General features: G+C 45.5%; 1 protein-coding gene and 1 pseudogene across 1 annotated transcript in view; one reads left to right on the top strand and one right to left on the bottom strand.

The window, feature by feature from the left end:
* Nucleotides 1–25,431, bottom strand: part of tdrd9 (tudor domain containing 9) — a 99,061-nt gene that overhangs the window by 30,737 nt on the left and 42,893 nt on the right. The window contains exons 21-26 of the mRNA XM_055640623.1: nucleotides 20,892–21,008; nucleotides 20,419–20,526; nucleotides 18,716–18,816; nucleotides 18,392–18,565; nucleotides 16,113–16,230; nucleotides 11,709–11,918 (exon numbers count right to left, since the gene is read on the bottom strand). Coding sequence (XP_055496598.1) covers nucleotides 11,709–11,918; nucleotides 16,113–16,230; nucleotides 18,392–18,565; nucleotides 18,716–18,816; nucleotides 20,419–20,526; nucleotides 20,892–21,008 — 828 coding nt within the window. The remainder of the gene's footprint in view (nucleotides 1–11,708; nucleotides 11,919–16,112; nucleotides 16,231–18,391; nucleotides 18,566–18,715; nucleotides 18,817–20,418; nucleotides 20,527–20,891; nucleotides 21,009–25,431) is intronic.
* On the top strand, nucleotides 22,937–23,044 carry LOC129700625 (U2 spliceosomal RNA; annotated as a pseudogene).

Below are 25,431 nucleotides of genomic sequence, written 5' to 3'. Positions count from 1 at the left end.
CGCTGGTGGTCTGGGTTCCCTCCACATCTAAAAGATGTGTAGGTTGGCAAGTTAATTGACCACTGTAAATTGTCCCTATGCAAAAGTTTCTTGAAGGCCACTATCAAATCCGCCTCAACCACCATCCTCAGCAGCACGTTCCAGGCACTTACTGGCCTCTGTACAAAAAAACGCCCTACACATCTTCTTTAACATTTGCCCCTCTCACCTTAAAGCTAAACCCTCTCATATTTCGTGTTCACAAGTGAAAGGAGCAGAATTAGGCCTATTGTCTCCTCTGCCATTCAATCATGGCTGATATATCTCTCCCTCCTAACCCCATTCTCTTGCCTTCACCCCATAATCTCTGACATCTGTACTAATCAAGAACCTATCTATATCTGCCGTAAATATACCACTGACGGCCTTCACAGTCTTCTGTGGCAAAGAATTCAACAGATCCACCACCCTCTGACTAAAGAATTGCCTCCTCATCTCCTACCTAAAAGAATGTCCTTTAATTGAGAGGCCATGACGTCTAGGTCTACTCTCCCACTAATGGAAACATCCTCTCCACATCCACTTTATCCAAGTCTTTCACTATTCTATACATTTCAATGATGTCCCCCCGTCATTCTTTTAAACTGCAGTGAGTACAGGCCCAGTGCCGTCAAATGTTCATCATATGTTATCCTACTCATTCCTGGGAACATTCTTTAAACCTCCTCTGGTCCCGCTCCAGAGCCAGCATATCCTTCCTCAGATATGGTGCCCAAATTTGCTCACAATATTCCAAATGTGACCTGACCGGCACCTTATAGAGCCTCAGTATTTGATTTTTCCATCCTGACAAAAAGGTTCCGACTGTCTACATATTCAGGTCTCCCCGCAATTTCCAGCATTCCAGAGAAAACTTGTAAAATTATTGTAATCCTTATAACTATTAAAGTGTGTGTGTGTGTGTCTGTGTGTTTATTTGTGTTTGTGTGCGATCACATCTACTTGAAGAAACTATGTGCTAACGGTAACATTTTTACATATTCCGGTAGAGATTTATCCCGTGGAATCAAAAAACGCCTTATCTGTAAAATACATGCTTTATTTCTCGAGTTATTTATGAAAATGTTCACAAATCTCAAATAGCTTAGAAAATAAACGAGATGGTCTCGCTGATGACGACACAATGGATCTGACTGCCTGCCTCTGCTTGTGCTGCAAGTGACGTCACCCCTGTTATGTCTTCTGTACTTCTTGGCTTCTTAACTTTTACTTCTTTAAATTTGTCACTTAGCGTTTTTAAACTGCTGCTTAGGTCGTGCTGCACGCTCCGCTGGGCTCCTTGAAGTTCTAGAACATGACGGCGGAGTGCTGCCTCTACCCCCTTACTCTCTACCCCTCCCCCCCCTCTCTGCACCCTCCCCCTCCCTCTCTGCACCGTCCCCCTCCCTCTCTACCCCCGCCCCACCCTCTCTACTTGCTCCCTCGCTATCCCCCTTTCTCTCTGCCCTCCTTCTCTCTCTCTCTCTCTCTGCTCCCCTCACCCTCTTTACCCCCCCCTTTCTCTCTGCCCCCCCCCCCACTCTAGGGAGTGGTGAATATTGGGACCTATGGGTGAGTGGTGGAGTATTGCGTTCGTGAACCAGCCCTCCCCATGACGCCCTCCCCAACCTTCAATCTCCACCCCCCCCCTCCCTCTCCACACCCCCCCCCCCCCACTCTACCCCCCCTCACCCTCTCCCTTTCTACCAACCTGCGTGAGTGATAAGGCGGGGGATGGGGTAAAAGGAGCAAATTAATAATTTTTTATATATCGGGGGGGGGGGGGGGGGGTTAGTGTGTGTATGTGGGGGGGGGGCGATTAGTGTGTGTGTGTGTGAAGCCAAAGCCCCCCGCAAACGCGCGTTGAGGGGACGGGACCCAACGGGTCCCACTTGGTCTAGTTGTCTTTAACTTGAGACATGGAACTTTATTTTACTTGGAAACAGGCCCTTCGGCCTACCGAGTCCTTGCTAACCAGCGATCACCCCGTACACTAGCACAATCCTACACACCAAGGAAAAATTTACAGCTATGTACATTGGACAGCATTGTTAGTTAAGCATTATGACATATCTTCCACCACATCAAGCTGGAATGTGTTATCCACAAATTTTCAAGAAAGAACAGGTGTGCATTCATGTACCATCTTTCGCAGCCCAAAATAAATGCCAACATTTTTTCTATCTGGTTCTTTAATTAAAAAAAGTATGGCAAATCTTTGAATTAGAAAATATTCATGTGTTGTTATTACTCAATGCTAGTGTTCGACAAACACTGAATTGGCCTTTGCATGGTGCTGCTTTAGCCAGTTTTCTAGACTGACGTAGTTAGGTTTAACGTATTTTGCTGTGCAACTAGTAGCGTGTCATGATTTTGACTCGGTAAAAATAACAAAATATACTTCTGTGACAGAAATGTATGTCCTAATTCAACAGCTCCCAACCACCACAATCATCTTCCTTTGCATTTGGTAATGACACCAAATATTATAGTTTATTTCCCTTAACAGAGCAATGGATCCTTCCAGTATTCTTTGAAGTTACATTTCATGCTGCCATAATGTCAAGAGCAATCACGCTCATATCACCTACATGAATCAGCTCTTCTTTTCTATTTTTGGAGCAAGGATGTCTGATCCTGACACAATATAATCAATACAGAGAAAAGAGCATTGGTGACATGTCAACACAGTCCTTCACCTTGCTAATGGGTATGGGGAGATTGATTAAGCAGTAATTGGTTATATTCAATTGGCCTGCTTTTGGTAGAACAGACAGAATTGGGCAAATATTGCACATTACATGGAAAGATGTCAGCAGCATGGTAGAACAAGAGTAAATTGGAAGGGTCTCGACCCGCAACATCACCAATTCCTTCTCTCCAGATGCTACCTGTCCCGCTGAGTTACTCCAGCTTTTTGTGTCTATTTTTGGTTTAAACCAGCATCTGCTGTTCCTTCCTACACAAGGGTAAATTGACTGGAGTGTCAGCTAGTTCTGGTGCATGATTTCAGCAACAGATGGTATATGTTGCCTTTCTTGTATCCTTAATAATCCTCTTTAACATCATGTAGAGTGAACAAGATTGATTAAAAGGCAAGCTTCTGTAATGGTCAGGATCTCAGGAGGAAGAAAGTGGATTATCCTCCAAGTACCTGACGAAGGTTGGAAACATTTCACATCAAATGTTTTGCACCAAGATGTTGTCATCAATTATTGTTGATGATGAGATTATCTATGCAGCCGCCTTCTCAGCTAATAATTTAAATGCCCAAAATTTTATGCCTCAGTGCGGCGAGACAGAGTATTGTGCAGATTTACTCAAAGTATGATCAGTTAATTCATAGGCATCAAAATACTGTTGTATATTTTACCAGGTTAGCATCACACTTAACCACAGAAAACATGTGCTCATGGAATCAGACTTGGGTGTCCTGGATTAATGGAAATGGAAATGAATGCCAAGTCAGACTATAAGTGACAGACAGCAAAGGAATAGCATTCTTACTGCTGCTGATGGCCTTCAGAGCCACATATACACCCAATTTTGAATTGTTAGATCTGTTAGGAGTATATTCATTCAACAAAATGATTAGACTAAATAACACATCAGTGAAAAGGCAATAGTTTATGAGATCAAACATTTTTATCCTGCACATTGGCTCTGTTCCAAGATATTATGACCCAGTCTGGCAGACAAACCGTTCAAGTCTCAGCCAGTCAACTCATCATTGTGTTCCAATCCACTCATGTTGGTGGCAACTGGTGACCCCCAGCCAGAGCAGATTGTGTGCCTTTGCTGCTCAGCGTTCCTTCTATATATGTTTGACATGAAGGAGCATTGATTTATTAGCCAAAGTGAGATGGTTAACTAATGAACAGATTTACTTGGTGGGACATAATATAACCAAGGTATATACATAGGAGATTCTGAATGTTCGAACTTGGTGCGTCAAAATCAGAAATATTTCTGTTGATGTTGGTCAAGTTAATAATGTTGGGAGCGATATCTGGTCTTTGTATCGGTTCTTGGGATTTTAATTACAGTTAATAGACAATTGGTGCAGGAGTAGGCTATTCGAGCCAGCACTGCCATTCACTGTGATCATGGCTGATCATCCACATTCAGTACCCCATCCCTGCCTTCTCACCATATCCCCTGACTCCGCTATCTTTAAGAGCTCTATCTGACTCTCTCTTGAAAGCATCCAGAGAATTGGCCTCCACTGCCTTCTGAGGCAGCGAATTTCACAGATTCACAACTCTCTGGGTGAAAAACCTTTTCCTCATCTCTGTTCTAAATGGCCTACCCCTTATTCTTAAACTGTGGCCCCTGGTTCTGGACTCCCCCAACATCGGGAACATCTCGCGTGTCCAATCCCGTAATAATCTTATTTCAATAAGATCCCTTCTCATCCTTCTAAATTCCAGAGTATTCAAGCCCAGCCACTCCATTCTATATACATACGACAGTCCCGCCATCCCGGGAATTATCCTCGTGAACCTATGCTGCACTCCCTCAATAGCAAAAAAATTTGAAGACCAGAACTGCGCATAGTACTCCAGGTGTGTTCTCACTAGGGCCCTGTACAACTGCAGAAGGACCGCTTTGCTCCAAGTAAGTAAGAAGTCTGAAGAAGAGTCCTGACCCAAAACGTCACTCATCCTCTTTCTCCAGAGATGTTGCCTGACCCGCTGAGTTACTCCAGCACTATGTGTCTATCTTCAGTATAAACCATCATCTGCTGTTCTTTTCTGCACGTGACAAGCAGTCACAGTTCAGTATTTTGGTATGTGGAAAGGATGTTTCCAGTAGTGGGGAGTCTAGGACAATAGGGTACTGCCTCAGAATAAAAGGACAAACGTTTAGGATGCAGATGAGGAATTTCTTTAGTCAGAGGGCAGCGAATCTGTAGAATTTGTTGCTACAGGCTGCTGTGGAGACAAACTCAATGGGTATTTTTAAAGCAAAGACTGATTGGTTCTTGATAAGTAAAGGTGTCAAAGACAATGCTGAATAGGCAGGAGAATGAGATTGTGCGGGAAAAATAGATCAGCCATGATTGACAGGTTGAGTAGACCCAATTGTTAATCCTTAAATTGGAGCAGTTAGGACTTCAAAATCGGGTTAAGTTTCAGAGTTGCTCGGAGATTTGGTCAAATTGGAATAGCTCTCTGCAGAGCTGGTACAAGCTGCGGGGAGGTGCCAGAGTGTCTGGAGCTTAATACAATTTGCAAACAAACAATGGGAAGATCTGCAAACCCTGTCAATTTGGTGCAAAATGCAAAAAATGGATTGGATGGCTGCAAACCAGACATACAACTTGTAAATAGTTGTAAATAAAGTTGCAGAGTTTGACTTTGTCAAGTGTTGATTGAATGAGGTGTTGAGCCTTGTCTGAATTTTCTGTAAATCAGGGTAAATGTTTCTAAATTGGCTTCCTCTCGAAATCTGTTTTGAATACAATGTATTGAACTGTTGTATCATTGGGTTAGTGGAAAGCCTGTTATGTATGGGGGTTAATCGATATCTGAGAGACCACCACCATGTGGTTTGGCCCCTCGAGGTCCCGGGACATAAAAAAGTCCGCGATCAAGAGGCTCAGTGTTGATCTTCTGGAAGAAGGCTTGGGACTGTGTGAACTTCAGGAGTGTCTCTGTCTGAGCGAGGCCTGGAAGGCATCAACAGGCAGACACGAGGATCGAACCCGCGGTGGGATAGGTACAGTAATTGATCTGTAACGCGCTTTCGGTAAAATAAAATTTAGTTGTTTCAAGTGCTTGATTCAGTGTTTTTTACTGAAACTACACTGGGGGGGACGCTTAGAAACGAGCAATTATCATTGGGGGCTCGTCCGGGATATCAAAAGACCCTCAAACACAAGTTTGCCGGGATATCAAAAGACCCCCAAACACAAGTTTGCGATCAAGGGTATTGAGCTGTTTCGATCATGAGTGCAGAAATCGGGCCCACTAGGCTGTGGGCCGAGGAGCTTTATTCCAGTGTTTCGTGACCCACGTCACAGAACTACATTAAATTTTCACATATTGTGTAAAAATATTATATAAATCACCCCTGAAACTCGTCATGAACAAGACTTGCACATTTTTTTATTAAATTAGAGGAAAAAACGGAAACATTTCGGGTATCTTTAGTCCAATCAAAGCAAGTTTAACATCGAGTTGTATGCCAGTTGGCCAACCACACGCTTTGCTTCAGGCTAGCACACAACATGGCTGAGAGGACTTTACTGATGCCTGTTTTACTGGAGATTCCGATGAAGGTTCTTTCTTGTTCTTTCTAGTTCTGTGGAATACATGTTGTGGAAACTTGCAGCCGGGTAATTGAATTTAGTGAGAAAAGCATTAAGAAGGCTGAAGAATGTGCTGCTAATAGGATAGAAGAGGAACTGGGGCAGCGGAAGCGGCCACCTGGCCTCGGAGCTGGGGCAGCGGAAGCGGCCACCCGGCCTCAGAGCTGGGGCAGTGGTGACCCGGCCTCGGAGCTGGGGCAGTGTTCCGGCGGCAGCGGCCACCCGACTCAACCGCGGGCCCAGTGGACGACATCGTCGGGAGCTCAGTCACAGGTTGGTGACCTGTTTTTCGGAGCTCCCGCAACAGCTGCGTCCGCTGGACTGGAGGGCCGCAGCTTCGACCACCCCGGGCCGCAGCTTCGGCAGCTTCGACCACCCCGGGCCGCGGGACTGACATCACTTACCATCGCCCGGCGGGGTCACAACATCTGAAGCCTGGATCGCCTCGGAGCAGAGGAATAATAAGAAGGGATGAGACAAAGACTTAAGACTTTTGCCTTCCATCAAAGTGAGGAGGTGCCTGGTGAACTCACTATGGTGGATGTTAATTTTGTATAATAATACAGTTTAAATGGACTGCAACACGGAAATAGGCTGCCCATGGTGTAATATGGGCATTGGCCACTAGATGGCGTTTACTTTCCCGATTTCATTTTCTAATTAGTGTAATTAATTAATGTGCAACTTTTGGCAATGACGAGTTATGTCATCCTTCTCAATTATATTTCATCTAAATCTGTGGAAAATTTCATGTAGTTTGGTGACTTGGCTCACGAAATCCTTTTTCTGGACACATTTTTGATGCTCGGCCCACAGCCTACACGGTGCGGTTTTCACATTGATTTTCGGCACTTTGTGAGTCGGAGCGGATCGATCATTTGCGGGCTTGGGAAAGGGTCTAATCGAGATCTAATCGAGGTTACTAGGGAAATTGATGAGGGTAAAGCAGTGGATGTTGTCTATATGGACTAGTAAAGGGCCTGTCCCACGGGCATGCGACTGCATGCGGCAAGCGCTATCTAACGTGGTCGCTTGAGCCTTGGGGCCTCGTGGGGCCGGTCCCACTTCGATCGCTGGAGCCGTATGGAGTTGTGCGGAGCTGGTCCCGACATCACGCGGGGCTCCGAAAAACTGACCGTGTTCAAAATTTCTGCGCGGCAACGGCCCGCCGGCCCGCAGTCGCCTCGAAGCCGTACGTCATGCGCGAACTTCGCTCAAACTTCATGTCACTCACTCGACCTCCGCGCGGCCCCCGCTTCTGGTTATGTTGCGCTTGCCGCATGCAGGCACATGCTGTTGGGATCGGCCCTTTAGGTCGCACTTGCCGCATGGAGTCGCATGCCCCTGGGACAGGCCCTTAAGGCCTTTGACAAGGTTCCACATGGAAGGTTGGTTAAGAAGGTTCAATTGTTGGGTATAAATGGTGGAGGAGCAAGATGGATTCAACAGTGGCAGAATGGGAGATGCCAGAGAGTAATGGTGGATGGCTGTTTGTCAGGTTAGAGGCCGGTGACTAGTGGGATGCCTCAGGGATCTGTGTTGGGTCCACTGTTGTTTGTCATATACATCAATGATCTGGATGATGGTGTGGTAAATTGGATTAGTAAGTATGCAGATGATACTAAGATAAGTGGTGTTGTGGATAATGAAGTAGATTTTCAAAGTCTACAGAGAGATTTAGGCCATTTGGAAGAGTGGGCTGAGATGGCAGATGGAGTTTAATGCTGATAAGTGTGAGGTGCTACATCTTGGCAGGACAAATCAAAATAGTAACATGGTAAATGGTAGCGAATTGAGGAATGCAGTTGAACAGAGGGATCTAGGAATAACTGTGCATAGTTCCCTGAAGGTGGAATCTCATGCAGATAGAGTGGTAAAGAAAGCTTTTGGCGTACTGGCCTTTATAAATCAGAGCATTAAGTATAGAAGTTGGGATGTAATGTTAAAATTGTACAAGGCATTGGTGAGGCAATTCTGGAGTATGGTGTACAATTTTGGTCGCCAAATTATAGGAAAGATGTCAACAAAATAGAGAGAGTACAGAGGAGATTTACTAGAATGTTGCCTGGGTTTCAGCAACTAAGTTACAGAGAAAGGTTGAACAAGTTAGGTCTTTATTCTTTGGAGCACAGAAGATTACGGGGGGACTTGATAGAGGTCTTTAAAATGATAGGGATAGACAGAGTTGATGTGGATAAGCTTTTTCCATTGAGAGTTGGGAAGATTCAAACAAGAGGACATGATTTGAGAATTAAGGGACAGAAGTTTAGGGGTAACATGAGGGGGAACTTCTTTACTCAGAGAGTGGTCGCTGTGTGGAATGAGCTTCCAGTGGAAGTGGTGGAGGCAGGTTCGATTTAATCATTTCGAAATAAATTGGATAGGTATATGGACAGGAAAGGAATGGAGGGTTATGGTCTGAGTGCCGGTAGATGGGACTAGGGGAGGATAAGTGCTTGGCATGGACTAGAAGGGTCGAGATGGCCTGTTTCCATGCTGTAATTGTTATATGGTTATTATATGGTTATACTTGGAAATGGTCAAAAGAGGAACTGTGAGCAGCAGGACTTCCCTTTGAGAGACCAGATTAGGACATTATTCAGTAGTTGAGAACTGTAAAAGCGTAGTGGAGCTACATGTAAAAACATAGTGGAGAGTCAGCATAGTAACGAGTTACCATAGTGAGGGGTGCATACATAAATAAGAGGAGATACAGGAGGAAAGACTTGGTTAACTGTAGGAGGAAACTTGAATTGTATTGGGAAAAGCAGAGCCGATGTATATTCGACTGATGGATTTGACCGTGCCCGCTGCTGAAATTCTGGGCCCGTTTCCGTGAAAGGCCGCACCGATACTTGGCGTTAGGCCGCGAGGGAAGCGACGTGGAAAAAGTTGCCTCTCCGTGGAGGAGGCAACCAAAAGCGGTTTACCCCTTACCCCCCCTCACCACCCCCCACACAAGACACACCAGGGAACGTTAAAAACACACATTGGACATACTAAAAAAACAAATAAAGTAAAAAATGGCTAACACGCCGCTGGCAGGGCAGCCGTCTGTCAGCGTCCCCACCAACTTTTTGATTGGACTTAGGATAAAATTAATAGCAAAGGAAATTGATTGTTTAAATTTGAACAGCTAGGAATTCCACAGGAATTGGAATGTAATTGTATTATTGGCTACAATGCTGTAGAATGAGAAAGAGGAAATGCGCATTGAAATTTGAAATTGTAAATTGAAGGCTGAGACTGAATTTGGTTAAATTAGAACATTTATCATGGTTTGTTTTAAATTAAATTCACGCCTGCAGGGGAATCTGGACTGAACCCAGCTGAAAATTATGATTAACTGTCATCAGATATACGTATTATAACTTTGTGTGGGTATGAGAAGGCTAATTAGTGTAGATCCTAGAATAATAAAGAATATATTAGGGAACAGAATAGGAATAGGGAACGGTAAAAGAGCACAATATAATAGGTTCAATAGATAAAAGGATAGGAATATATTAGAGTGAAATGGAATTATAGCAAATGTGTGGGAAAGCATGAGTGCATGATGGTAACTTGCTTTGTCCCAAGCTTCTTAGGGTATTCTAGGGTTTAGGATTGACTGTGGAAGGTGATGGAAGACTGGGCAGGAACACAGATGGAGGGAATTCGTGCCCACAAATACTTGGGAGGTGAAGACTCCTCAGACAGAAATTGTGAAGTTATGCCCATGAAACCTCAGGACGCTTGACAAGATTCTAAGAAGAAATATCATCATCTTGTGTTATTGATAGATGGGAAATGTAAAGCACACTTATGTATATCTGGTTAGCTGATTATTGAGCCACTTTGGTTATCATTAATGATGGGTTATCATTATGATAAAAGGAAGGCTCAATTGGAGCAGCTAGGACTTCAAAATGGGGTTAAAATTCAGGGTTGCTGGGAGATTTGGTCAAATTAGAATTGCTCTCTGCAGAGCTGGGACAAGCTGCGGAGAGGTGCCAGAGTGTCTGGAGCTTAGATACAATTTGCAAGCAAAGAATGGGAAGATCTGAAAACCCTGTCAATTTGGTGCAAAATGCATAGAATGGATTGGATGGCTGAAAACCAGACATACACCTTGTAAATAGTTTGCCAAGTGTTAATTGGATGAGGTGTTGAGCCTTGTCTGGGTTTTCTGTAAAACAGAGTAAATGTTTCTAAGTTGGCTTCCTCTCAAAGTCTGTTTGGAATACAATGTATTGAGCTGTTGTATCATTGGGTTAGGAGAATGCCTGTTATGTATGGGGTTAATCGATATCTGTAATTAGGTTATTGAGAGACCACCACCATGTGGTTCGGACCCTCAAGGTCCCGGGACATATAAAAGTCCGCGATCACGAGGCTCAGTGTCGATCTTCTGGAAGAATGCTTGGGACTGCGTGAACTTCTGGAGTGTCTCTGTCTGAGTGAGGCCTAGAGGGCTTGAATAGGCAGACACAAGCATCGAACCCGTGGTGGGATAGGTACAGTAGTTGATCTGTAACGCGCTTTTGGTAAAATAAAATGTAGTTGGTTCAAGTGCTTGATTCAGTGTTTTTACTGAAACTAGACTGAAAGCTTAGAAACGAACAATTATCATAGGGCACGGCCTCAGAATAAAAGAACAAACGTTTAGGATGGAGATGAGGAATTTATTTAGTCAGAGGGCAGCAGCTGTAGAATTCATTGCCACAGACAGCTGTGGAGACGAACTCATTGGGTATTTTTAAAGCAAAAATTGATTGGTTCTTGATTAGTAAAGACGTCAAAGACTATGCTGATAGGCAGGAGAATGAGATTAAGAAGGAAAAATAGATCAGCCATGATTGAAAGGTTGAGTAGACCCAATGGGCTGAACGGCTTAATTCTACTCCTGTGTCCTATGGTCCTATTTCCACCAAAAGATAGCCCTAGCTGTGTGATGCTAAGTCGGTTAAGTAAGGCTGAAACCAAAGATGTCTCAACTGCAAGTGAAATTTCTACAAAGCAAACCAATATCTAAAAATCCACAGATGTTAATATTTCACAATTTGCCATTGGGAAGAAGGTACAGGAGCCTAAAATCTGTAATATCCAGGTTCAGGAGCAGCTTCTTCCCCACAGCCATCAGGCTATTAAACACAACATCAAATAAGCTCTGAACAATAACAGTCTATTATTATTGCACTATATCTATTTATTTATTGTGTATATATGGTCTATGGTCTATAGACACTCTGAACCTTTATCTTCCCTTTTGTATTATGTTTACATATTCTGTCGTGCTGCAGCAAGTAAGAATTTAATTGTCCTATCTGGCACACATAACAATAAAACACTCTTGACTCTTGTTGAGAAAACACCTCTTCCCAAATTAAACTCTTACCTCAGCTGAATCACCCGAGACTTGTAAGACTTTAGCTCTATAATAATGGATTTCACCATAGTCTGTGAATGGTGCAAGACAAAAATCAGGGCATGGTTCCACAATCAGTGATGTTAAGGTCAGCTGCTTAATTTCAGCCATCAGTTTGCTCAGTGTAAGCAAGCTCTCGCCATCTGTTCTGTAACCCCAGAAATGTCCAACTTCGACAACCTGAAAGTAGTAAAAAATAATTTATTTTTGTTTACTCTTGTCATGTGTATCAAGGTACAGTGAAAAGCCTTTATTTTGTACTATCCAAATAAAAGACTATACATCATTAAACCAAGCAGGTGTAGTGTATTAGGAATTCCAAAAGGCACTGAACGGGTGCAACATTCGGGACAAGCTGGGAGCATATGACATTGGGGTGAACATACCAGCATGGAATGTAACAGGCTGACTCGCATAAAAGTTGAGATAAATGGCCATTTTCGGTTAGGAAAGCTGTAATGAGTGTGTGTCGCAAGGCCTCAGCTGTTCCAAATCTATATTAGTCATAGATGAAGGAACCAATTGCAACCAAATTTACTGATGATGCAAAGATAGGGGGGAAAGGAAGTTGTGAGGAAGACAGAGAGACGGAAAAAGGTGGACAAAATTGGCAGAGTGGCACTGTGGGTAAATGGGGGGGTGTGGTCGTTTTCAGTAGGAAGTGTTTGAAACCAGGCTATTGTTCAATGGAGGGAGATTGCAGAACACGTAGGAACAGTATGATCTTGCTCAAATATAAGACCCTGAACCTTACGTAGCTTGTTTGTACAGCAAGTAATCAGGAAGGCAAGTGAGATGTCGGTCTCAACATCAAAGGATCATTTTTCATCAACAACTTCTAAATATCTGAGCTTTTGTAAATGCAAAATAAATATACATCAACCTATTCTAATAATGTCATGTGACTACAAGCTGGAACCATGAATGTTGACAAAAGGACCAAGAATTGCTGGTTTATCAGAAAATTCAGCGGGTCAGGCAGCATCTCGGGAGATCATGGATAGGTGACGTTTCAGGTCTGAAAGAAGGGTCCTGATACTAAATGTTGTCTATCTATGTCCTCCAGAGATGTTGCCTCTGAATTACTGCAGCACTTGTATCTTTAACCATACATATTTACAGCATAGTCAAGAGTTTTGTGCTAACACTTTGTCAGTCCAAAACGGATCTTTATGCCTCTCCCACTACAGGTGCACAACCTTTTATCCGAAAGCCTTGGGACCAGACACTTGTCGGATTTCGGACATTTTCGGATTTCAGAATGGAAGATTTTTAGCGTAGATTAGGTAGGTAGCGCGGGCGGCTTGAAAAGTCTGGAGCTGCTGCCTCCTCCCGGGTGACCGGGAGACTCATTGCATAAATGTTAGTCAGTTAGTTTGGAGGGATTTTATGTGGTGGTGGTGGAGTCGGGGTGAAGGGGGAAACTTTAATTCTTAGTCCCCTACCTGGTCGGCGACTCCCAACCTCGCGGAGCTGGGGGCTCCGTCCGGCCGCGGGCGGCGCCGGTTGGAGCTCCGACCCCGGCAACTCTACCCCTGGCTGCGAGGCGCTCCAAATCCAGCGCCGCCCGCGGTCGGACGTCCCAGCTCCGGGAATGTCGGGAGTCGGCAGCGTCGCAGCGCTGGGATACCAGCGGGGAGCGGGCAATGCCTTACCGGGTCGCCGTGCGGCAAGCTCCGGAACGCTGTGGCCGCCGACACACAACATCGCGGAGCGTCGCTGGATTTGGAGCCGCGGAGTTGGGGGCTCCGTCCGGCCGCGGGCGGCGCCGGTTGGAGCTCCAACCCCGGCAACTCTACCCCTGGCTGCGCGGCTCCAAATCCAGCGACGCTCCGCGATGTTGTGTGTCGGCGGCCACAGCGCTCCGGAGCTTGCCGCACGGCGACCCGGTAAGGCATTGCCCGCTCCCCGCTGGTTTCCCAGCGCTGCGACGCTGCCGACTCCCGACATTCGCGGAGCTGGGGCGTCCAGCCGCGGGCCGCGCTGGATTTGGAGCGCCTCGCAGCCAGGGGTAGAGTTGCCGGGGTCGGAGCTACAACTGGCGCCGCCCGCAGCCCCAACGGCCACAGCGCTGCGGAGCTTACTGCACGGCGACCCGGTAAGGCATTGACCGCTCCCCGCCTCTCCGACCAGGTAGGGGACTAAGAATTAAAGTTTACCCCTTCACCCCCCTTCACATAAAAGCCCTCCAAACTAACTGACTAACATTTAAGCAATGATTTACAGATGTTTAAGCGTCTCCCGGTCTCCAGGGAGGAGGCAGCCGCTACAGTAGTACAGACCTGGGTTGACCGTGGGTCGTTTTGGGTCAAGTTTGGCGCCAAACGCGAGCTTTGGTGCGCAGACGACATCTGGAAAAAATGGCCGGTTTTCGGAGCTTTTCGGTTTCTGGAACACCGGATAAAAGGTTGTGCACCTGTACTCTTATAACTTAAATCCACACAGCCCGATTTTACCTTCTCCCCAAAATCCACAAACCTGATTGTCCCGGAAGACCCATTGTCTCCGCCTGTTCGTGCCCCACCGAACTCATTTCCAAATACCTTGACTCCATCCTATCACCCTTGGTTAAATCCCTCCCTACCTATGTCCAAGACACCTCAGACACTCTCCGTCGTCTCCGCGCATTCAATTCTCTAGGCCCTCACCCCCTCATCTTCACCATGGACGTCCAATCACTATACACCTCCATCCCCCACCACGATGGTCTCACAGCCCTCCGGTTCTTCCTCGACCAGAGAAGCAACCCATACCCAGCCACTGACACTCTCCTCCGCCTAGCGGAGCTGGTCCTTACCCTCAATAACTTCACGTTCGACTCCTCCCACTTCCTCCAAATACAAGGCGTAGCTATGGGCACACGCATGGGCCCCAGCTATGCCTGCCTATTTGTAGGTTACGTCGAGCAATCCTTGTTCAATACATACCAGGGCCCCATCCCCGACCTCTACCTCCGCTACATCGACGACTGCTTTGGTGCCACCTCCTGCACCCGCACACAACTGACTGACTTCATCCACTTCACCACTAACTTCCATCCGGCACTCAAATACACCTGGACCATTTCCGACACTTCCCTACCATTCCTTGACCTCACTATCTCCATTGCAGGTGATATACTTCTAACCGACATACACTATAAACCCACTGACTCCCATGGCTATCTGGACTACACTTCTTCCCACCCTGCTTCCTGTAAGGACTCCATCCCCTACTCCCAATTCCTCCGTCTACGCCGCATCTGCTCCACGGATGAGGCGTTCCACACCAGGACATCTGAAATGTCCTCACCATTCAGGGAACGGGGGTTCCCCTCCTCCACCATAAATGAGGCTCGCACCAGGGTCTCTTCCATACCCCGCAACACTGCTCTCTCTCCCCATCCCCGCACTCGCAACAAGGGCCGAGTCCCCCTAGTCCTCACCTTTCACCCCACCAGCCGTCACATACAAAAAGTAATCCTCCGTCAGTTTCGCCACCTCCAACGTGACCCCACTACTCGCCACATCTTCCCATCTCCCCCCCATATCTGCCTTCCGCAAAGACCGCCCCCTCCATAACTCCCTTGTCAATTCTTCCCTTCCCTCTCGGTCCACCCCCTCCCCGGGCACTTTCCCTTGCAACCGCAAGAGATGCAACACTTGTCCCTTTACCTCCCCCCTCGACTCCGTTCAAGGACCCAAGCAATCGTTCCAGGTGCGACAGAGGTTTACCTGCATCTCTTCCAACCTCATCTATTGCGTCCGCTGCTCTAGATGTCAGCAGATCTATATCGGTGAGACCAAGCGGAGGTTGGGCGATCGTTTCGCCGAACACCTCCGCTCGGTCCGCAATAACCAAGCTGACCTCCCGGTGGCTCAGCACTTCAACTCCCCCTCCCACTCCGCCTCCGACCTCTCTGTCCTGGGTCTCCTCCATGGCCACAGCGAGCAGCACCGGAAATTGGAGGAACAGCACCTCATATTCCGTTTGGGGAGTCTACACCCCGGGGGCATGAACATCGAATTCTCCCAATTTTGTTAGTCCTTGCTGTCTCCTCCCCTTCCTCAGCCCCCCTGCTGTCTCCTCCCATCCCCCAGCCTTCTGGCTACTCCTCCTTTTCCCTTTATTGTCCCCACCCACCCCCGCCCTCGATCAGTCTGAAGAAGGGTTTCGGCCCGAAACGTTGCCTATTTCCTTCGCTCCATAGATGCTGCTGCACCCGCTGAGTTTCTCCAGTTTTTTTTGTGTAACCTTCGATTCTCCAGCATCTGCAGTTCCCTCTTAAACATTAAATAACTTTGCATCTTATCTGCTTCAATTATTTATCCTTCAATTTTCCCTTACAGTAACCAATTGTCAACAATTCCTTTCATGTCCAAATGTTTCCATTACCTCAGTGATATTCATGGTGAAAAATTGTGGAACAGGATCACTTGACAATTCCAAAGAACTTCTTGACTTCTCCTCAGGCATTAGCTGAACTCTCCAATTTTGATAGTCTGCACACAATCTGCATTAGGGAGATAACCAGCTGCATTGTGACCGACTCAATGTCTTAATAATAATTCAGATGGACAATACTCAGATACTAATGCTGCTCACATTTTTAAGTCCAAATCGTAAGAGTTAAGTCAAAATGGTCCATTACCTTAAGAGTTAAGATAGTTGCCTAGAACTTGCTTTACTCTGGAATTGTACCAATAACCTAGCACTGTGTGGTTCACCTACAATCTATATTACTAAAAGTCTGATCTTGACCGCTTTTGGCTTGCTGTGCTGCGATTTCCGAGAGAACGCCGCAAGCTACGGCCGTCATTTTTGGCCACCTCGCTCACAGCCCCCCTTCGCCTTCCGGGACTGGAGGATTTTTTCCATCGATGACAAATCAGAGATATTAATGTTTAAAAAAAATGCACCTTTCTCTCTGCTGCCCCTGCTGGAGGGAGGGGGAGGGACTATAAAACTAGGAAGTAGTGTGCCTCATTCAGTCTCTGCAAGATGGATGAAGCCAAAGGGTCACGTCTCTCTGAGCTCTGAATAACACTGAACAAATGTCTACTCAACTGTGAGTCCCCATAATGTGAGTTGAAAATGAAAATATGGTTTGTTTGAAGTAAAAAGGCACTATCTGCAAATGGTTGTTTGGGTGCTTTGGCTTGAAGTTAAAAGGCACTACTTACTGCAAATGGTGGCTTGGGTGCTTTGGCTTGAAGTTGAAAGGCACTAACTGCAAATTGCGGCTTGGGTGCTTTGGCTTGAAGTTGAAAGGCACTACTTACTGCAAATGGCGGTGGGTGCTTTGGCTTGAAGTTGAAAGGCACTACTTACTACAAATGGTGGCTTGGGTGCTTTGGCTTGAAGTTAAAAGGCACTACTGCAAATGCACTTACTTCCTGTTTGCACTGTATATTGATTTTAGATAAAACGCTGCCACTTGCGGCTGTGATTTTTGGCCATCTTACTCAGTCCCCCTCCACTGAGCAGGTGCAGAGAATCCTTCCCATCAATGAAAAATAAAAGTGTTATTAGTGTTTAAAAAATGTTGAGAATCTCTCTCCTGTCAATCACGCCATGAAGGCCACACCTTTTCTGGTGGGAGGGGGTGGGGTTATAAAACACGGAAGTGTGGGTGTGGCTCAGTCTCTGCATAATGGGGATGGGAGAAGTCACGACTACCTTGAGCTATGAATCAACTGAACACACTGAATGTCTACTGAACTGTGAGTTTGGTGTTTTGTGTGTTTTTATGGTGGTTTCACCCTGCATGAAATGGTATGAAGCTGCATTTGAATTTGGTGGCCTTGCACCCTGCTTGAAATGGAATTAAACTGCACTTGAATTTGGTGGCCTTGCACCCTGCTTGAAGTGGAATGAAACTGCACTTGAATTTGGCAGCCTTGCATCCTGCTTGAAGTGGTATGAAACTGCACTGAATTTGGTGGCTTTGCACCCTGCTGAAAGTGGTATGAAACTGCACTTGAATTTGGTGGCCATGGATCCAGCTTGAAGTGGTATGAAACTACACTTGAATTTGGTGGCCTTGCACCCTGCTTGAAGTGGTTGGAAACTGCACTTGAATTCGGTGGCCTTGCACCCGGCTTGAAGTGGTAGGAAACTGCACTTGTCTTTGGTGGCCTTGCACCTGCTTGAAATGGAATTTCAAGGAATAGCCAACTGCCAGCCCACCAGCCGTGAGTGAGCTGCCAGCAGATCAGGCTTGAGGGAATGAGCTGCCACCCCAACCTATACCAGCGCTCCAGAAAGCCCCCCCACTGGCCACCAATATTGGAATTGGTGGAGAGGTGGAATATTGCGTCAGGGGGCCAGCCCTCCCGTGTGAACATGGGACCCAACGGGTCCCACTTATAGTAAACTCCTATTGACGAACCTGACATGTGGTATTCATGAGGTATTGGTTGATGTGCTTTCTCACCCACTTCTACATCCTGTACCTCCCGACTCGAAGCTTCCCTGCTTCCACCAAATTAAATTCCATTCGTCCTATGTCCGCACTCCACTGAAATCCCTTCATTTCAGTTTCCCCCTCGCTTTAATCCTTCTTCTACAACCTCCCAACTTCCCAACCTTGTTCTCATTGTTAAATATCTTAAAGAAATTTCTGGTAAGAGTGAAATTTAGTTAAAAGCATCATACACAAAAAAAAACATTACCTTGGATTGCGTAAGTTTGTACTATGTTGTCCTTGAGTCAATTGTTCAATTTCTTCCACAGGATGAATATTTAATTGTAGGGGAATACGGTGTTGGGCCATCTTTAATGCCATATATACTGCGGGATGAATCTCAGTTCTCTTTATTGGATTTTGTACAAATTCAACAAAGCCCCTATTTTTGATGACAAGTATTTTGTTAAACACCAAGATTTTAGGCAACAAAACATTCAGTGTATTGGGATAATTGAAATGAAACTTCAAAATTATTGAGGGAAAGTTTGTATGGATGTGTTGATGATTCAGCAGATCAAAAACAACTTACTTCAATCCATCAAATGAAATAGATTTGACTTGTCCACACTGCCTGAACAGAGACTGTATCTGTTTATAGTACAGGAATCCATAAGGTGGCACATTCCTCACCTGTAACAAATGGAAATTAAAACTCAGTTCCACAAGCATGGTAGCTCAGGTACACAATTCAGAACGTATTTCAGTTAATTATGAAAAACAGACTTGGAATGCTTTAGTACACGTTACTTATTTGTAACAGTTTGTAAGATAAGGAATGGAAAATCCAGGCAGCTAACATTTCCCTAACTCTGGAAGAGCGAGATGAAATACAACTCATCACAGCCTTCGTTAAAAGTCAAACCAGGGTTAGCAAAGTGCGACTTATAAGCAAGGAATGTTCTATCTGCAGAAAGACAACATTAGTCAATAGTTTAGGTCAGGGGTGGGGAACCTGCGGCCTTCAAGGCCATTAAGTGCGGCCTTTTAAATGAATCCAAATTTTGGCCCACCATGCGGAACACAATGCTAATTCCAGCTCTTATCTGCCTGCACAGAATTCACAACCCTCCATTCCCTGCATATCCATATGCCTATCTAAGAGTCTCTTAAATGCCTCCGCAACCACCTCTGGCAGTTCGCTCAATGCACTTACCTCCCTATGTTTAAAAATTTGTCCCACACATCTCCTTTAAACTTTGCCCCCCCTCCCACTTAAAAGATATGTCTTCCAGTATTTGATGTTTCCATCCTGGGACAAGGGGTCTGATTGTCTACCCTATTTTTAGGTCATAATTTCAACCTTTCACCAAAATAATTGTTTAACTCGTTAACAATACATTAAATGTCAATTACTGTAACAGGTGTGTGTATAATACTGGATGTGGTTATGTCCAAAATAAAAACTGAAAATGCTATAAATACTCAGGTCAGCATTTGTAGGAGAAAAAGAGTAACATTTCAAGTCAATATTGCTATTGGTTTTGATGAATGCTCATCAAATTGTTAACTCAGTTTTCCTCTCCCCTGATGATTATTTCCAGCAATTTGTGTTTCTTTTTCAGATTTTTAGCATGTAGTTTTTGCTTTTCCTTTAATGGTTTTTACTATAATAAAAGGGACTGCAGATACTTGTTTATACCAAAGGTAGACATAAAATTCTGGAGTAACTCAGCGGGTCACGTAACATATCTGTAGTAAATGGATAGGTGACGTTTCGGATCAGGACCCTCCTTCAGACTGATTGTGTGGAAGGAGAGCGGGGGAGACCTGGAAGAAAGATAAGACTCGGACAAATCAGGACCCACAACAGATGAGCTCATGCAGCGAGACTCATTGGCCATTTATGATTATTACTGCCCCTTTATCCCAGTTTTATGCTCTCCATTCTGTGCAGTTGCCAAAAATAGCAATTCTAATATCCTAATCTAGATCATCTTTGTACTGATGGGTCTCGACCCGAAACATCACCTATTCCTGTTTTATCATTAATGTTTATTATTATTATTAATGTTTAGTGTTTTCTGAGTCATTCGTAACTGTCACTGTATGTCATGTTGTTACTTGTGGGCAGAGCACCAAGGCAAATTCCTTGTATGTGAAAACTTGGCCAATAAACTTACTTACTTTTCTCCAGAGATGCTGCCTGACCCACTGAGTTACTCCAGCTTTTTGTGTACAAAATATGTTTGTGTTAGAATACAGGGACATTCTTCTAAATTAATGACTGCATACCACTACTGTAGTTTTTGAATCTTTTCCAGCTAAGTCTTTCACTGCAACTTCTTCAGTGATTGGACCAAATGTGAAATAATTGGGGTAAAAAGCACCAGCCAGCACCATCTGCAAAGAGAATAACATTGCCAAAATAAATACAGCTTGCGGTTGATTTCATGAAAGATGATCAGCATCGTTGTACAGACAGAAATAAAAATGTGAAGCGCGTAAAAAGAGTTGCATAAAACTCTGTATAATGATGTATGAAATAGAGGACTGAGGTTAAAACTTCCTTCACTACTTGCATTGTGCCAGGTCTTGGAGAGCACCAAAACATCTGCAAAACCTTGAAGAAACAGAATGTATCATGTTCCTCATGCCCAATAATGCAAAGTCACACATATTAGTGATATAAACTGTGATCTACATTTACTTATTTGCTAAACTGAAAAATATTTTATTCATAGGCACATTCTCAGCATAAATCATACCTGCAAAATAAACCTCTGCTTGTGTACATCCTCTTCATTAGTACACAAATGGGTTTGATCAACATACATATTAAAACGTTGCACCCGTTCTTTCAACTCCTCATACAACTGCGCCACCTAAAATGCATGAACAATTTAAGAGAAAACAGTTACAAGAATCCATGCTATAGAACAAAGTTGATTGGAGTTGCCCCAAAACATTGGGAGATACTCTACTCTGGTCATAAGCACTAAACCCCCAAGAGTTTCAAGAACGGGTTAAGGCACTTTTACATATTTGTTTCCAAAACAGATGAAGAGAGGTTGGTCCACCTGTCAGGCAATATTTTCATATTTAGTGTTAGCTAAAATGTAAAATGTCTACCCTATCAATATTGGATTATGTATTCTGAATATCAAGGGAAATGGTAATCACATAGATTTGGACTGAGCATATGATTCACCTTGGTTTTTATTCCATCCCACAATGTTTGAAGGTGAACTACTTGGCAAAACAATGGAGAAATGTGCATCAACACAGCAAGTCACTCCTTTCAATATTTTTTACAATTGCATTTCTTAACTCCATTACCTTTTACTCCAGATAATTTAAAATTAATGGCAAAGTACATATTTTCCTGATGCTAAAAACTTTTTACAAATAATTTGTGAATAGATAAGAAGGGTGGAATAGAAGCTAGTTATCCATTGAACTATTTTACCCCTAGGGATATAAATACCTGAAAGACCTTCGGAAGATCAGAAGTTTTCTACCACCTTGACATTTCATCTTGGACAAATATATGGTTCACCACAATGGAACCGACCACTTGCATAATCAAGTTGGAAGATTAGAAAAGATTTCCTATAGACTTGAGATACGGCACGGAAAGAGGCCCTTCAGCCGACCGAGTCCGTGCCGACCAGCGATCACCCCGTACACTAATATTTTACTTCGGAGTCACGTGAGTGACTTCGTGAAGAACCCCGCTTCCACGCATGCGTGCCATATCGCTACACGCATTGCAACGAGTCACACAGGGGGGAACGGCGTTCCCCAAGCGGGAGAATTTGAAAGTCGGGAACAGCAGGTAAGAGACTCTGCGTTCCTTTTTTACTACTTACTTTTAGGTGGCTGCGGAAAGCCGGCGGGGAGACCCGTGGAGGGCGAGCAGCCAGCAGCAGCAACAGCACGAGTTTCCCTGGGGGAGGGGAACAACCTGAGCCCGACTTTGCTCCCGCACCGGCAAAATTCACCTCTCGGCCGGGCGGGAAGCAAAGTAAAAAAGGTCCCTATGCCAGTCTCAAACGAGACTGGCTTGGGAGCAGTCGGTAGCAGCCAGCGCAGAGGCTGCGGGACAGACAGCTCGGACCAGCGAGGGGCTCGGAACACTCAGCGAGTGCAGCGGCACTGATGGAGTCGGAACGGGACGTTCGGGCTGAAAACCTTCTTCAAAAGGTAAGGCCCAGGGTCCAGGGGATCCATAGGTACAGCCGGGGTTACCGGCTGCGGAACTGCCGCGAAGGACCAGGCCCGTGAACACCGGGGTCGGTCCAAGCGGCTCGAACCCGACACAGGGAACGACGGTCACCAGCGGGAGAAGGAAAGTCGGGAACAGCAGGTAAGAGACCCTGCGTTTCCTTCAACTTACCTTCTAGGTGCAGACATGGACCAGGTCCATGTAAGGCCGGCGGGAGAACCACGGAGGAGGAGCGGCAGCGGCAGCGGCAGCGGCAGCAGCAGTGGGAGCCGGCAGCTGCAGCAGCACTAACAGCTGCAGCAGCACTGACAGCTGCAGGAGCACAGACAGCGGCAGCAGCACAGGCAGCGGCAGCAGCACAGGCAGTGGCAGCTGGCACTTCGTGAGGAGCTGGCAACGGCAGGAGCAGCATGGGCACATCGATTCCCGGAGAGGGAAAAACACCTGTGCCCAACTTCGCTCCAGCATGGTGAGAAAGTTCATTTCTCGACAGCAAAGGACTTTGCAGTTGACTGGCTGCAATCTACTACAAGGGACCAGTATGTGAGTACCAGGGTCAGTCCCATCGGGGTTTTAGTTACAATAATCGCTTCTCGGCTTTTTGGCTAAGATCAAGTGTAGTATCTGTTCTTATCAGTTTAATATCTGATACACCCCTTATCTACGGACCATATATATTAAATAAAAACTATAGTAGCTGTTATCATCAGTTTTAATGTCTTATATGTCCCTTAGCTAAGGACCATATAAGTAGGAGTGCCCAGAATTGAGGGCATTAGAGTGAGGTTGGCCGGCTGCAACGACCACTAGGGACCAGTACCGTCAGTACGGGGGTCGGTCCCAGGGGTCTAAGATAAAGGAGCAGCCAGGAGTGCTGAGAGCGTTGAAGCCAGGTTAAAGGAATAGATGGAAGCAGCTGTGCCAGTTATCCCCCTCACCGGCCATATCCACTTCACGGAAGGAAGGACAAAACTGGAGAAGGAGGACCATGGAACAGCGGGCAGCCAGCAGCAGCCAGCGGCACTTGGATCAACCGTAGTGGGATCAGCGGTGCCCGATGTCGGCCCCGCACCGGCCAGATCCATGTGACCGAGCGGTAGGCTAGACACAAATTAAACAAGGTAGTGGACTCAGAAGGGTCCGACTTTGCATAAAACCACCGGCAACCAGCGCCCGAGAGGGCTGGAGCGGGAAGAAGCGGTGTATGGAGCCTTGCTCCAACGTGATAAAACCACAGCAGTACCTCTTTGAGGGCTGCACAATGCTTCTACCCCATCAGAGGGGAGCACTGTGGGTCAGTTCTGGGTTGACTTGCAAGAGGGGTCCGCAGAACAAAAGACAAGTGGGCAGCAGTTAAGCCCCACAGGGGTACCCCGTGCGGGACCCTAGAGATCTCTAACTCTATAAAAAAGAGTAGGCAGGACCCTGATGGGCCAGAGCCTGGTAATACAGCGTCCCATGATCCTACACAGCAGGGACTCTGCTGGACATGGTGGCTGATTACTTTAGCCAAGTCAAACATGGGTAGACTTGGATCCAGGATGGCAATAGTATTACTATATGTCTGACCACATACGCCAACAAGAAAAATTTACAAACACTGGCCAGACATCTGCCACCTGGCAACGGTGAGGCATTACAGGTGCCCAGTGTAAACCAATGCATTTGGCAGCATATGGACGAACATCAGAAACCAGGACCTCAAGATCCAGAGAACCTTCAAGGGATTGACGGAAGGCATCATAGCATACACCCGCACCCTGGACTAAACGTAGGTAACCAAAGACCATCAAGACGCACTAGATCTGTTTAATAATATGCAATATGACCTGAACTACAAGTGGAAGGCGGCCATTCAGCCAGCACTAGGACCCCAAAAATGCTACCATTTGCAAACAAAGAACCGTGTGTGGACTAAGCCAAGACACTGGGGCTCATTAAGGCCAGCGCAAGGGCCTATTTTGGAGCATGATACCAGCCACCGGCAAGGCCATAAAAAATGTGGCTCATACCAGTAGCAGTGTCAGAAATCAATATAACCTGCAGGATCCGTTTTAGGGTATGGCCAGGGCGGCCACCCTGGAAGATGCGGAAGCCTAAACCTCCCACACAACCCCGAACAAGAAATATTAAACCAGAACCTTATTTTCTTCTGTTAAAATAGGGACCTACGAGGGTAGGGGAGGTTGCAACACTACAGTTATGTATGGTATATAATCACTACAGATTCATATAATCTCAGCAGTATTCAGGGTTATCTGATAGGGTTTTCTCATCCCAATAACCACAGTACATCATACACCAGAAGGGCATTTTGTCCTTACATAAACCAAACAATCTAAAACCCACATGGTGCTACAAGATTTGTACACGAAAGATTGGATTGAACATATTTATTAAAATAAAATAGAGTAGGGTTGCAGGATTATCATTGATTTAACCCTAAACACATTTGTTCTAGATATTCATTTTAAGATGGATGCTCTTATTATTGATAAAGACTTGGTGTCAGTTGCGGGTTTCTATATGGCAGGCATTGACTCAATAGAGGAACTTTGGCGATATAGAGCTTACAAAAGGGGCAATCATTAGCCCCAATATTATGTACTAAAATTCGTAAACCAGCTTGGCATTGTTATGTAAATAAGCCATAGGGTGAGGTTTTCCCCCGTTCGGACCCATCAATGGGGTACTAGGGTAAATTCAACCACACTCGGCATTTGGAATTTTCAGAGTACCCGACTGACCTTCTCAATCATGGTTTTCAGTCTTACAGGGGATGGTGTTAGAACCATGTTCCCTATGAACATTGCCAAAAAATTGTTGATTTATCCAGTGACTGGAGACTCCATGCCATAACACTATGGATTTATTGATTTGTAGAGTCTAACAGACCCACTATACTGTCAGACAGGACGATGAATCTCATCTCATCTGCACTAAGACTGTCAACACGGAAGCAGTACCTTGGACACATCAAGAAATGGGGCATATACTGCTTGGACAACAATCTCGGCCAAAAACATTCTGGCCGTATTGGGATTTTAACAAGCCTCCATTAGGATAATCGATGGAGCTAC

This window comes from Leucoraja erinacea, chromosome 9, assembly GCF_028641065.1.
Source record: "Leucoraja erinacea ecotype New England chromosome 9, Leri_hhj_1, whole genome shotgun sequence".
In the NCBI taxonomy this organism is placed as follows: domain Eukaryota; kingdom Metazoa; phylum Chordata; class Chondrichthyes; order Rajiformes; family Rajidae; genus Leucoraja; species Leucoraja erinaceus.
This window is presented reverse-complemented; position numbering and strand designations above follow the sequence as displayed.